The following is a 13,475-nucleotide window of genomic DNA, read 5'->3' on the forward strand; positions in this document are numbered from 1 at the left end:
TAAACGGGGGAATCTAGAGTCTAAATAAAGATTATTTACCTCTTGTTTGACACTGGTGCAACCACTGCTGGAATACTGTGTCCAGTTCTGGTGTCAACAGTTCAAGAAGGATGTTGATAACCGAGAGAATGATTATAGGATTAGAAAACATGCCTTACAGTGATGGGCCCATTTAGCATAAGAAAGAGAATGTTAAGGGTGCTTTGATTACAGTCTATGTATCTACATGGGGAACAAATATTTAATAATGGCATCTTCAATCTAGAGAAAGGTATAACATGATCCAATGACTGGAAGCAGAGGCTAAACAAATTCAGAGTGGAAATAAGGTGTAAATTTTTAACCATGAGTAATTAACCATTGGAACAATTAAGGGTTGTGGTGAATTCTCTCTAGATCAAGATCAGGTTTTTTCTAAAAGATATGGTCCAAGAATATATTTTACAGACATTCTATAGCTTGTGTTATACAGGAGGTCAGACTAAATGATCAGTGGTCCCTTCTGGCCTTGGAATCTATGAATCTAGGCTGTAAGTCAGACCTGGGATCTCTTCCTGGCTCTGTCCCTGACCTGCTGTGACACCGTGCGCAAGTCATCTGAAGTCTGCCCTTCTGTTACCTCACTGGTAACACAGAGACCATATTTAATCTCCTTTGCAAAGTGTCGTCAGCTCTATGGATGAAAAGAGCTACATGAGCATATAATTTGATCAATGGGGAGTGATCACCTGCATAAAAACCGTAGCTGTTCCAGGGACTAATCACTGAAGGCTTGCTCTGTCGTCTTCTCATCATCACACACAGTAGAAGGAAATAAAACCAAAGGAGCCAATAAACAGAATGATATTTTTTTTATAAAAGAGAGAGAGAGAATATTGAGTGAGGTCAGGATACCTTTCCTTTCAGAGACCTGAAATTTGGATGGCTGATAAATACAGTTTCTATATAGCAAACTGTATGAAATATTTATATTGTATACATATTTTTAAAATAATCAAGCCTAACCAATAACATTTAGCATTCCCGTACAGTTTGCCTTAAACTTGTTCCATCCTTTAGCAACCTTGAAATGTAACATTTATATAATGTAATTATAAACCAAGATACAATTAAAATATTCAAATCAATTTTATTGCCTCAAAGATAGATTTTAACAAATGGGGAAAATTCCAATCTCTACAGGCAGGAAGTGAGGTGGGAGACCGTATTTACTTTGAAATGGTAAAGCTGTCATTGAACAAGAGGAGAAACGTAAATAATTACTATAAAACTGTATTTTTCTCCTTCCAAAGATTAGTGGTAATTGAAAAGAAAAACTAGATGTATTTCCTTCCTCTCACTCCAACCCACAATACCAGGCCAGTTGTGGTGTTTGTATTTTTTTTAAAATCAGTTCTTGCCAGCATGATTTTGGAAAACTGATACAATAAAAATTAATGTTTTGAGAGTCCAAGAAATGCAGGATTGGTTCTTCAAAAATGTATATTTTCCTTGCTACGCTGAACTTTTGTACAAGGAAACTACTCATTACAGAAACTCTTTGATTGCTGACATTAATTATTTTTTTCTTAGTGCCATTTGTCAATGAGATCTTACAAAAACTAAACCAAACATTAATTTTTTTTCTCCAGAGTGATATCTGTGGAACTTGATATATATATCTGAATATAAAACATTTCAAGGCAAAGTATTTATAGAACTTAAAATACACAATCCTTTTAAAACATTACAGAATTAATAATTTGTCAAATTTAATACCAAGTTTTTACTTTTAAAAAATTGTTCTCAAAATAAATCCACAATCTCTTAGTGCACTTAAAGAGAAAAGATCAAAAGCATTAACTGCTCTCTTTCCTTCCAGTGTTAATTAGAATCTTAGAAGCATTTATATCTATTATGAAATCATTTGGGGGTTTTTATATGCTTATAGGGAAACCCTGCAACACAAGTCATGAAAGCAGGCAGTTTCCAAGCTGGTTAGTTTTCATCACAGTTAAATTAAGAGTATGAACCTTACCATTTTCTTTTGTACTAATTTCCATCCTGGCGATTTTTTTTTTTTAAGTCATATGGAATACATATAGCTGCCTCCTGCTTAATTCCATTGAATATAATATCCTCTTTTACCATTGTGTAGGTATGTCTGGCACCTTCACAAGTGTTGAATCCATTGCTTGTAATACTCAGAAGTTGATGGCCCATTTTATAGGACTGATTTGGGAGTCCTAAAAGAAGCCGCTAACTTTCTATGATTTGCAGAAGAAAACAGCGTCATTGTTTTAAATCAGGTAGATGAATTTAAAGTCCCTTTATGGATTTCAAGAGTTTTTCCATTTCTAATTTACTAATATCCTTCATTATCAGTGCCATCTTCAGAATCTCATTACTCCAACTCAATGTCTCCTGCATATATGGTAATCAGCAATATAGCAGCAAATCCTGTTAGTAAACCAGCATTCTGAATGAGGAAGAAGGTTAAATCTGTTCTCCTTCCAGTCACTTTCTCTCTCAGCATGTCACTCATCTCTGGGAACTAGAAGAGAGGGGTTTATTTTTTAGGTAACAGTTGCCATCTTGTGGTAGAATATGTAATTTAGCATCTTGATAGTGATTTTTATTTTGTACTTTATAGCTGTGTTTGGATCTTAACCCTAATAGAAAGGAGAGTTAGTGGTAGGGACAGGTCAAAGGGCCCATTTCACCAATGATGGGAAAACTGAAATAGTGGTCTCTCCTGTGCTGTAATCTAGAGATGTCATCCAGATCTGAACCACTTCCTTCATATGACATCAGGAATCTATGGGGGTCCATCTACTAGGCCAGCTGCTGCTATCTTGTTAATACAAGCAGCTGCTGCTATCTTGCCAAGTTACACAATCATAATAAAAAAGATGTTATGGTCTGTAATTTCAAACACTGCTGCAGTCAGGAACCTCTCTAGGGTCTTTTAGGGAATGCAAAATAAGGATTCTGGGGGCACATCTACAAACTACCACCGTGAAACTGAAAATGCATACATCCTTTCAGAACTGGAACACCTAAGTGAGCTCTTAGGGGTGTTGATGAGCTGGTGGGAATCAGGACAGAAAGAACAATGACTCTGCGGTGAGATTTATCCTTTCACCTAAGGTACCAATGCACGAAAGGGACAGGCTGTAATAAAGGAAGATTGATGTATTTTTAATCAGTTTCATGTAGCAATAAGAAAGTATGATAATTAACGAACTGGACCAGAAGACTGAAGCAACATACTATAGAATTAGTTGAGTTTGCTAGCAGTCAGTGACGACTCTGTCATTAAAGGTGACAGGAGACCTTAACACTCATGTCAACACTCCCTTTCACCTACAACCTAGAACTCCTCACATGCATGTTATCAACTATAGGCTGCTCTCAGGTTCTACCCACCTGTGGCCACACATGGAACCGTATATTCAATCTGGATATGTATAAAGCCAACACAAAAATTATATTGCTACTATGGATGGACCACCATCTGTTGCTAGTGGTTATCAGAACACTTCCTCTTACATAACAAGGACAAGCTTTCTTAGTAAGTTTCCACTGCGCTCTTACACAGCCAGAGTGTCAAGACACTGATGACCAAATAAGATGCTATAATCACATAAATATCCACTGCTAGCGACATTAGCTTCTAATCAGTACCTCCCTTCCTACATATGCACACTGCCTCCACTGATCTCCCAGGTTCTCAGGCCAACGAATACAGGAACTGTTGATGGAATGAGACCAAGCAGCCACTAGCTAAAAACATGAGCTAAAGATGAAAGTCTCTGGGACAAGAAATTCCTTCAGACTTGCTCCAGTGTCCTATAGACACAGCCACTTTCTCATCAGCCATAGTTAATACAAAGTCTATGGTCCAGCTGAGCTAGAGTGTACACTGTTTGTTTGTTTAAACCTGTAGTGTATTCCAGAGCCCCCAACCTCCTCCACAAACTGCTGAAGAATGATCCGCCTTCTCTGACCAAGTTGCACTTGTGTGTGGAAGCAAACAAACAAGCATGGAATAGATAATGCCATGCCTCCCTTAAGGACCATTCAAACAGCAGGAGATCCTGGACATAGTTCCTTCCCTATGAGCCACTCCCTATTATTCTTAACCATATTTCACAGAAGTGAACATTTAGGCTCTCTAACAACACAGGCTATTAACTCTTTCTTTGAAAAGCAGGCTACTACCTACCTTGAAAAATGTTGTAGGTCTAGATCGGGGGTGGCCAACCTGTGGCTCCGGAGCCACATGCCGCTCTTCAGAAGTTAATATGCAGCTCCAAGGCTGGAGCTACAGGCGCCAACTTTCCAATGGGCTGTGGAGCGCTCACTGCTCAACCCCTGGCTCTGCCCCCACTCCAGCCCTCCCCAAGACTGCAGTACCCTCGCTCCTTCCCCACAGAGCCTCCTGCACGCCATGAAAGAGCTGAGGGGGAGGCGCTGATCAGTGGGGCTGCTGATGGGTGGGAGGAGAAGCTGATGTGGGGCTGCTGACGTATTACTGCGGCTCTTGGGCAATGTGCATTGGTAAATTCTGTCTCCTTCTCAGGCTCAGGTTGGCCACCCCTGTTCTAGAACCACTCCTAACTGCACAGACCTGATAAACTACAGGCAAATAATCTCTAACTTCCCTTTCCTTGGGATGGATTATTTATAAAATGATTAAAGGCAGCCTCATATCGCCTAACAAGAGCCAATTTCCTAATCAGGCTTCAGCTGAGGGTATGACATGGAAATCATACTGGCTGTCCTGATGACTGTCTCCTGGCCCCTGCCAGTCAAACATTTTTTTTCCCCCTCTCTCTGCAGCAATTGAAACCTACATTATGAGATACTGCAGGACTGACTTAGAGAGCTAGCAGGAGTTAGTGACAGTACCCCCAGATGTTTTCATCCTTCCTAACAGACCACACCCAGAGGACAGCAATGGTTAACGGCACTTTTGCAACCAAGGGCCTAGTCTCTAAAGTTCCACCACGCTCCTTTCAACCTATGGAACGTCTACGTTAAACCCCTATGGGAAGCTTATCAGATGCTATTGCTTTAAATGCCAGGAGTATGTGGATGACACTCGGCTATTTATCTCTTTCACCTCCCCTGTAAACTACTACCTCCAGCTATCCTGCACCTGAACAACACCAGATCAGAGCTGGCTGAAGCTGAACCCAGGGGGAAAAAACCCAGGACTAATGCTAATGGGGTACAGAGAGAAACTTCTCAGAACTAGACGATACCATCAATACAGGGTACCTACCCAACCATGGACAAAAGTATGTAACCTAGAACTCCTTGTGGAATTGATACAAGACACCAAAATAACTGAGAAGCTTATTTCAACCTGCAACATGCCAGGAGACAATACCCCATCCTGTTTGTCCAGATGACCTTCTATCCTGTCAGACACAAACCTCTAAACACAATGATCCATTAATTTGTGACAGCCAGGGTCACGTATTGTAACCTGTGTAGTCGGAAATAAATCCAAAACCACTCAACTTCAATGATGCAGAATGCAGTTCACTTGCTGACAAAGACAGCCCAGCAGCTGCTGCTTCTCATCGCCATCCTCAAATCATGGCACTGGCTACCGTCAACTGTTGAATCAAGTTTAAAGTTCTAGTCTTGGTTGGTTGTGTTTGTTTGTTTTCTGAAAAGCTCTCAGTGGGGTGATATTAAGCCAGCTCAAACTGCCTCTCCCTTCATGAACTCCCAAGGCAAGTGCAATCCCCTCAGACAGGTTAAGACTAGTGGGAGCAGAAGACAGTCTTCTCAGAAGTAAACCCATCACTGTGCAAGTCCTCCCTCTCACCCCACACACACACGCACTCACTCTCGCTCTCTCACCCACACATGGCCGTCATTAACAAGCTCTGCTCTGCCTGCTCTCTGAACAGGGGAGAGAAGAACAAGAAGAGAAATGAAGTTCTAATTAATCCTACCTGCTTCTAGACAGAGGAGTGTGAAAATCAGGAGAGAAGTGGAAAATCAGACCTCTGTATAGAGCACTCGCATAATTTTTTTTTCAGATACAATTGTAATGGACAACCTAAAAACAGAAGAGCAATGGATATGGAGACAGGGTGTTCTCTATATAATGGGTTTAACAACAATTTAAGTTGAGCTACTCTAAAAGTAAAGACAATTCATAATTTTTGCATGATATTCATGTTACATGAGTACTTGCATTTATGATCTCATATCAAAGAGCATTTGGAGTGAAATTAAACCATTTCAGTTGTGAAATTGTTCTTGTAGAGGTTACTAAGGCATTGTGAGTTTGAAAGACTCTTGGTGTGCTGGTTGACTCTAAAATGGCCTCAAGTGGTACCTGTGCAATCATATCTTGTTGGGCTGTAGCTCGAGGTGGGCCAAAATTGTCACCTTGCCCTGAGGCCCTTCAAATTCTGGGAATTTAGAGGAGCTTCAGGTTTGAACTCTGGGCTGTGAACCTACATGAACAGATGTGGTTTAAAACTCCGTTCCATTTCAGGAGAATAGCTGGTCTTCCAAGATTTGAGCCTAAGACAGTAATGTTTATGAATGATAGCTAACAAGATTTCTGAATTTTGTGATTTTAAAAATCTCATCATGAGAAAAGTTCACATGACTTTGATGCTGTTGAGTCCAAATTGCAGCTGTCAGAAACAAGCCCCAGTCTAAAACTTATGTGTCCCCAGCCTTCACACCTTACTTATGAAATATATAGGCCACGGAGCCTATTATGAAGACAAAGGTTAGTACATTTGTACTGAATCAGCAAGTATGAAAGGATGGGTCTTCACTCATGGCTGATGTTTGCTTTTGTGCCATTCTTATTTTTTAGCTGTAGTAGTTACAAATAAGTGGGGTGAGGAACACTTGACTCCCAAAGCCCTAAACTGAATAAAAAGCACCTCAAAATGCAACAGGTGAGATTACTGACAAGGCTTTTTAATAACTTAAAGCATGATGCTAGAGTTGGAGCAAAAAATTGGAAACCTATGTTTGGAAAAGACAAGTTAATGCTGACATCAAAGATTATTGTTCCTCATAACTTTCCTACTCAACTAACAGTTCATAAATAGCATCCTACATTTTTCATTATATACATACAAACTTATACTGAAATATAAAGAATTGTTGAATAGTTAAAAAAAAAAATAAGGGTTGTGTTAGTTTAATGTTACTAGTTTGATTATGTAGAGTGATTGAGTTTGGATAGTACCTATGTTAAGGCTTTGCCCTAGCTTTTGTCTTGCCAATCTTTCTCTTACCTAGACTTCTTTCAATAATGCTTACAGGACAAAGGTGGTGTTATGTGTTGGAGGACTTAGACTAATTAACTTCCTCTTATCTGATACTCACAATATAATGCTTAGTCCCTATATTGGAAAAACCATGAGTAAGATAACAAAGACCTGAAAATAGTATAGAGAGCAAAAGGTATGTAAATTGAAGCTTGCATGTGCATATTGTAAAAGTTACATAAGACAATGTTTTATAAGCTTAATGTTGAGTGAAGGAAGGCTAATGAATCTGTAATGTGAAAAGGTACAAGGGAACAAGACTCAAGTCTCAGAAATATCAGACCGGAGACTTGAGACAACCGTCATGAAATGCAGAAGAGTCTCCTGGTACCCTGGAACTCAGTAACTTAGGCCTCTACCTATTCCACCTTATCTGCTTTTTGTCTGGCATAAATGTGATCAAATTATAAGTGACAATAATTCTGTCTGAATATGTATAAATTTGGGTGGACTTGTGACTCAGTTTACAAAAGAATTTTTTCTCAATAGCGATTCCTGCTGGAGTAAGAGAATTTTTCTCCATTCATATAGTGTTGCACAGTTGGCTAGGTGCACTAAGAAGGTTTTCACTTTGATATATTTGCTTTGTGCCCCAAGGCAATATCCTGACACTCCCATCTTTTTACCATGGTGACACAATTGATGTTTTGTGCAAAGTGTGCCTTGTAAGGTATCATTCTCAAAGTCTTGATCTGTTAAACATTGACAGCACATACAATAATATCCTTTTGGATTGTATCTGAAGTTATGAATATTGACGGTGTACCAATATTTCAAATGTGTTTGCTCCTGGAGTGACACCCACAAGGCAGTTTATATCCAGACTAGTCAGCACATTGTGGACGAATCATCCAAGGTAACTGCCCATTAAGAAACACAAGAGGCCATAAAAGAAGCTTATCTTCACCTGATGGGCTCTTCTGTGGACACTTCAGCCAGTATGTGAGTAATGGCTGCTATGAGTCATTGAAGCATGCAAGGGCATGTGACTAGATCATGTGATACTGGATTCCATCTTAGGCCTGTACTTTTCCACAAACTGGGCTGGGGACTTTGCTTGGAACAAAAGTTCCCACCCCATGAAGGAAGCTATAAAAGGAGGAAGTGACATCCCTTGGCCTCACTCCCCTTACAACTGAACACCTGGAAACACCTTAGGAACAAAGACTGAACCAGGGATATGGTCCCAGGCTGAAGGGATTTCTAGCCTGTGTATGGAAGATTGGTGAACTGTTTGTACCATGAGGGTGAGACACTGCTTGATTCAAATCCTATCTAGGGTATAGAGCTTAGCCTGCAATTTTGTTTTATTTCTTGGGTAACAAACTTTGATCTGTACGCTATGACTTGAAATCCATCTTTCTGTATTTAATAAATGTTTTATATTTTTTTTTTACCTAAAACAGTGTGTTTGAAGTGCAAGGGGATATCTGCTCAGGAACAGGGGCTGGTGCATTGTCCTCTCCACACTGAAGGAGGGGTGGACTAGGAAATAAACATACTGGTCAGACTTTTGACCAGGGCAAAACAGTACAGCTGTGGGCTCCTAGGCTGGGGGGGGACTGGCTGAAGCCTCTCTATTGTTAGTTCATGAGTGGCTAGGAGAAGCATTCATGTAACTGCCGCTGGATATGTCTCTGCTTGTGTGGGGTTGTGTAAGTTGTAAAATGTGGAGAGAACGGCAGCTTGTCACGACCTCACAGCTTGGGGGGGGGGCAGGTTAGTGAGACCCAAGTTCCCAGTTGCACCCAACGGAAGTCTAATGAATCTGTACATCCCCTATCAGGATCAGAGGGCAGAATACCAAATTATAGTGAATGAACCATTATTCAGGTCCCCTGTGGAAATGCCTATATTCTTATGCATGCATTAAATAAATAAAATGAAATTGTATCTCACCATATCTGCCAGGGAAATGTACAGGAACATACCACCAGCTATTGCAAAGATAATGTTAGGAGCAAAGTTGCTGCCCACTAATATACCAAAAACCAGACCAATGTAGCAGGAACATGATGAAATAAAGTTGAAAAATAGAGCCTGGTAGGTGCTCATTCCTGCATTTATCAAAATGATAAAATCCCCTGGGAAAAAAAAAAGGTGGAAGAGGACATTAAGTGATTATTTTCTGAAGGTTTGAAAGGAGATTTGTAACTTGTATGACAATTATAACCCAGCCCTCTTTCATATAAATAATGAAGAACATTTTCAGTCAGCATTAACATGACTGACAGGTGAGTTAATGTAAATATCTTACCCAGTTCATGAGGAAACTCCTCACATAAGATTGCTATGGATGTACTAAGTCCCTGAAGCAGAGAGAGGGTGAAGGAAGCACCAATAGCCAGACCATCAATGAAGTTGTGCAAGGCATCGCTCAGCGTGATCATCCAGGCAATTGTTCCAATCTCTGACAATGGGGGTCCCTTTAAACATTTACTTTGGGTTTGGGTTTTCTCTTCCTGCAGAAAGAACATAGCAATTATGTGATGCATTAAACAGCTGCAAAGAAGCCAGTGGATTTCTTTCCCTTTTTTAATGTAGAACTGCTAAAAGGTAAAAGTACTAACTGTAATGGAGACCAAAGCTTTTTGTCCCCAGAGCTGACACTGAACAGGCAGCAGCTGTACCCGCTTTCCTACATCACTGAGTTAATCTACTTTGATGCAATTGGGGAAGGATGGATGAACACTCTGACTGTGAGATAGCATCTCAATGCCCATTTAGCCCTTGGTTCATCTGCTGAGACAAACACCAAGGGTGAGAACTGAGGTAGTGGATTTTACAATTCACACACCAATCCATGAAAAGCTGGACAGAATACAAACTTGGGCTTCAAATGGGGTACTAAAAAGCAATCACTCACTTTCCACCCCAACCACTTAATTAGAAATGAAAGGGCGCTATCATATTATCAGTCCCTGTAATTCTCACTTGGGCACTCAGATACCCTGCTGATGAGCACCTCTATAAAACCCTAGATAGCCATCCAGGAGCATCATCGATTGTTTCACTTCTAAGTTTGGGCCATGCAAGTCACATCCTGGGGTTAAAATCAGTTTCTAAGGAGTGCATGTTCAATATCATTGCCAGTAAGTAATTTTCACTGTGCTGCTGAATGGTTCTAAGTTTAAAAAAAAAACACAAACACATAGCTTAGTGTAGAGCTGCTGAGTATGAACATTTAGGACCCACTACTGTATCCCAGAGATGGAAATAGAAGTCTGGCACCATGTAGTAATGAACCCCTTCAGGCAGATAAAGCACAAAATAAATGGTCTCCTTTGAAAATGTGGTTTCCTATATGTTTGCACATACAATTACAAATGCAGTAGCACAATTACTGTAAAACCCAACAACATTTGTACATAAAAGCTCTTGGAAATCCATTAACTAGTGCTTGAAATGGAGAGTTAAATATATATTGAAGTTACAGAAACACTGCCCTTGCTCTTTAGCAAACTCTGTATATATCAATGTAATACCATATTCCTCTGATTACAAGAGAACTACAAAAATAGTTGTAGGAAGTTATTATACTATAATTATAAATTTAAAAAAGTGTGGGGGGTTTTGCTATGTGAAAGATAGAAGCTACTGAACAATTACAATTTGATCTTAATAAATGAGAATATAAAATACTGATTGATATCTTACCCGGGTTGACATTGCTATATGTTAGCACTGACTTGGCAGCTAACAAAGAGAGCATCACTGACTCTGCAACCTTGCCAAAATAGCTTTTTTCATATTGCTCAAGTGAGTTGTGAGCGAGCAGTTTATAAAAGCATATCTCTTCTTCCTAGATAAGCTTATACAACCGACTGAGAAACAATACATTAAATAAAAAACAATGTTCATACCTGAGCAGAGACCACACTAACTGTGTCAAAATTGGGGTTTCCATTAGGCTCTATTATGGCTGGATTTGCATAGCACATCATCCCATTATTAGATTTCAATGGCGTGGGTGGATTGCCCTTATCCTGAGGAAGATTCTGTTTGTGAGTTTCAAAGTGAGTGTGGCCAGTCTAAATGGGGGGGAGAAAAGAAACAAAACAAAAATACAGACTGCAAAATAGGAATGTGTCTAAACACACTGTGCAAGAAAAATCAGCTTGTCCATTTGGATGGACATACAGATGTCTATGTTTGTGCTGATTATACTGTTAGGCAGAACGTCCCAAACTAGCCAGAGGACCACTGGTGGTCCACAGAGCATTTGCTGTTCATTAATGGAAAGCTTGCTCTTCACAAGGCAGTGCTTTTTCCTTCTCAATTCCAGCTGCTAAGTTGCACTAAAGACAATTAAAAATACATTAGCAAGTACTGAACGTTCCTGTTCCATGTATGTAATCAGTATGAATTGGCACATGGACCACCTCCCTATTGTAATCTTCAACAGCAGGGAGATGGGGCTGAGGAATCTCCAAGGGGGAAGAGGAGGTACACCAGACAGCTGAGGTGCAATTTAAACTCTGAACAAGTTTGAGACGCCCTGCTCTGAGACACATGCTGCAGACTGTACATGAGCACACAAGACAACAAATACAGTATGATATGGGGACAAAACCGAGAGCCTGTGCAGAACCCACAATTCCTGTTAAGGTTTCTGCACTGGAACATGGAGGGGATGTGGGGATATTGGCAGTGAGGTTAAAGCACAGTCAGTGTAGAGTCAATAGGCCAAAACCTTCATGGGTGGGAGTGTCTGGCTGTATCCACTTATCCTCCTTACACCCTACAGTATCTGCATGAGTGGCCAAGGGAGGGCTCAGGGTAGAATGCCCTTTATGTATTTCCACCAGGCAAAATCCATTCATTCAGGCTTTGCTCACAGGATTTGGTCCTTCAGGGTGCATAGAATGTGGCCTAATGATTAGAGCAGGAGATGGGAACTCGGTTTCTGGGTTCTATTCCCAGCTCTGCTTGTAATTCTCTGTGTGAGATAGGTTAAGTTACTGAGCCTCTCTGAGCCTCAGTTTAACCAAGTATCTCAGAGGGGTGTTGTAAGACTGAGATCCTTGGAAAATAATGTAAAATCTTGTATATCATCAAACTACCAACTATCTAATAAAAATATAACAGCTGTTTCAAACTAAGGCTCAGTTTTGTAATATAAAAAAGCCTGCTAGTAATATAACTTGCTGAAATATATCAAAATACATCAGTCCAGTTAGTTACCTGGCCATAGGTCTTCAATATCATTTTAAGAATCCTTTCCACAAAGAAGAGAATATAGAATCCACCAAACACAGCTACTGCTTTCTCAACATAGTTGTCAGTTTTAGGATCCAATCCAAATGCCTAGAAGAGAATGTAACAGCAATTCAGGTTAGTCAATCTTAACACACTTTCGGGGGGAAAAATACACTAGTTGGACTGGATCCTCTGAAGGACTGAGTGTCTACTACCACCAGTGGCTTTAATGGGTCCTAAGTTATTACTCAAACCTAAATCTTTTAAGTTAGGCCATCAATAGTTGGGCTGATGTACTGAAATAGTACAATTTACAGACCTAGTATAGAAGTCATTCTCGAAAGTCTCTCCATTTACTTCAGTAGGCTTTGTTCCCAGTAAGCAATATTTACTGTCCTAGAACCATTACATATTTGGCAACTATTGGTTTTGTTTTGGAAGCTTCATGCATAGAAAATAAATCCTCCCCTTCCAAACAGTAATTTAGGTCATGATAGTCATAGGTTAAAATGAAATGATGACAAGTCACTTTAATTACTAGATGGTAAAATCTAGTTGGCAAGAAAAAAAATCCCAAATACAGTCCAAATGTGTGGAAAATTATATATAGATGTGTCTGTTTCATAACCTCTTTCCACAACAGGTAATTTAAATATATTTCTCTACATGTGCAATTTTGACAGTGGTTTGCCAATATTTGATCTAAGTTTAGTCTCTTGACCCATGGTAGTATTTGAGGAAGAAACAGGTATTTCCCTGACAACTAAAATCCCCACTAAACCTGAGCTAGGAAGAAACTTCTGTTATTTTAATGGGTGAGAGGGAAGGGCACAAGTCTGCTTGCATGAGGACTTGTCAGGATACAGACTTGAAGAGGAATTTTACCTGTGTAAGGTCAGAGTAAGCAGAATTTGGCTATAAGGGCCTAATTTAACCCTCAAAGATGCATGTGCAACTCTCATTGCCACCAGTAGT

The 13,475-nt window shown here is 39.9% G+C and overlaps 1 protein-coding gene across 2 annotated transcripts in view; it reads right to left on the reverse strand.

The window, feature by feature from the left end:
* Positions 1-834: 834 nt before the first annotated feature.
* The window catches only part of SLC39A8 (solute carrier family 39 member 8), a 35,035-nt gene continuing 22,394 nt past the window's right edge, over positions 835-13,475 (reverse strand). Inside the window, exons 4-9 of one of the 2 annotated variants that reach the window (XR_012158501.2) lie at positions 12,486-12,608; positions 11,165-11,332; positions 9,559-9,763; positions 9,201-9,385; positions 5,955-6,061; positions 2,450-2,533 (exon numbers count right to left, since the gene is read on the reverse strand). Coding sequence is in view for 1 of the 2 variants with exons in the window: in XM_073340801.2 (XP_073196902.2) it covers positions 2,384-2,533; positions 9,201-9,385; positions 9,559-9,763; positions 11,165-11,332; positions 12,486-12,608 (831 nt within the window). In the remaining variant the exon portion in view is untranslated. Of the gene's footprint in view, positions 2,534-5,954; positions 6,062-9,200; positions 9,386-9,558; positions 9,764-11,164; positions 11,333-12,485; positions 12,609-13,475 lie in introns of both variants that reach the window. The other variant, XM_073340801.2, reaches the window with a different exon arrangement.

Source organism: Lepidochelys kempii, chromosome 4 (genome assembly GCF_965140285.1).
Source record: "Lepidochelys kempii isolate rLepKem1 chromosome 4, rLepKem1.hap1, whole genome shotgun sequence".
Lineage (NCBI taxonomy): Eukaryota > Metazoa > Chordata > Testudines > Cheloniidae > Lepidochelys > Lepidochelys kempii.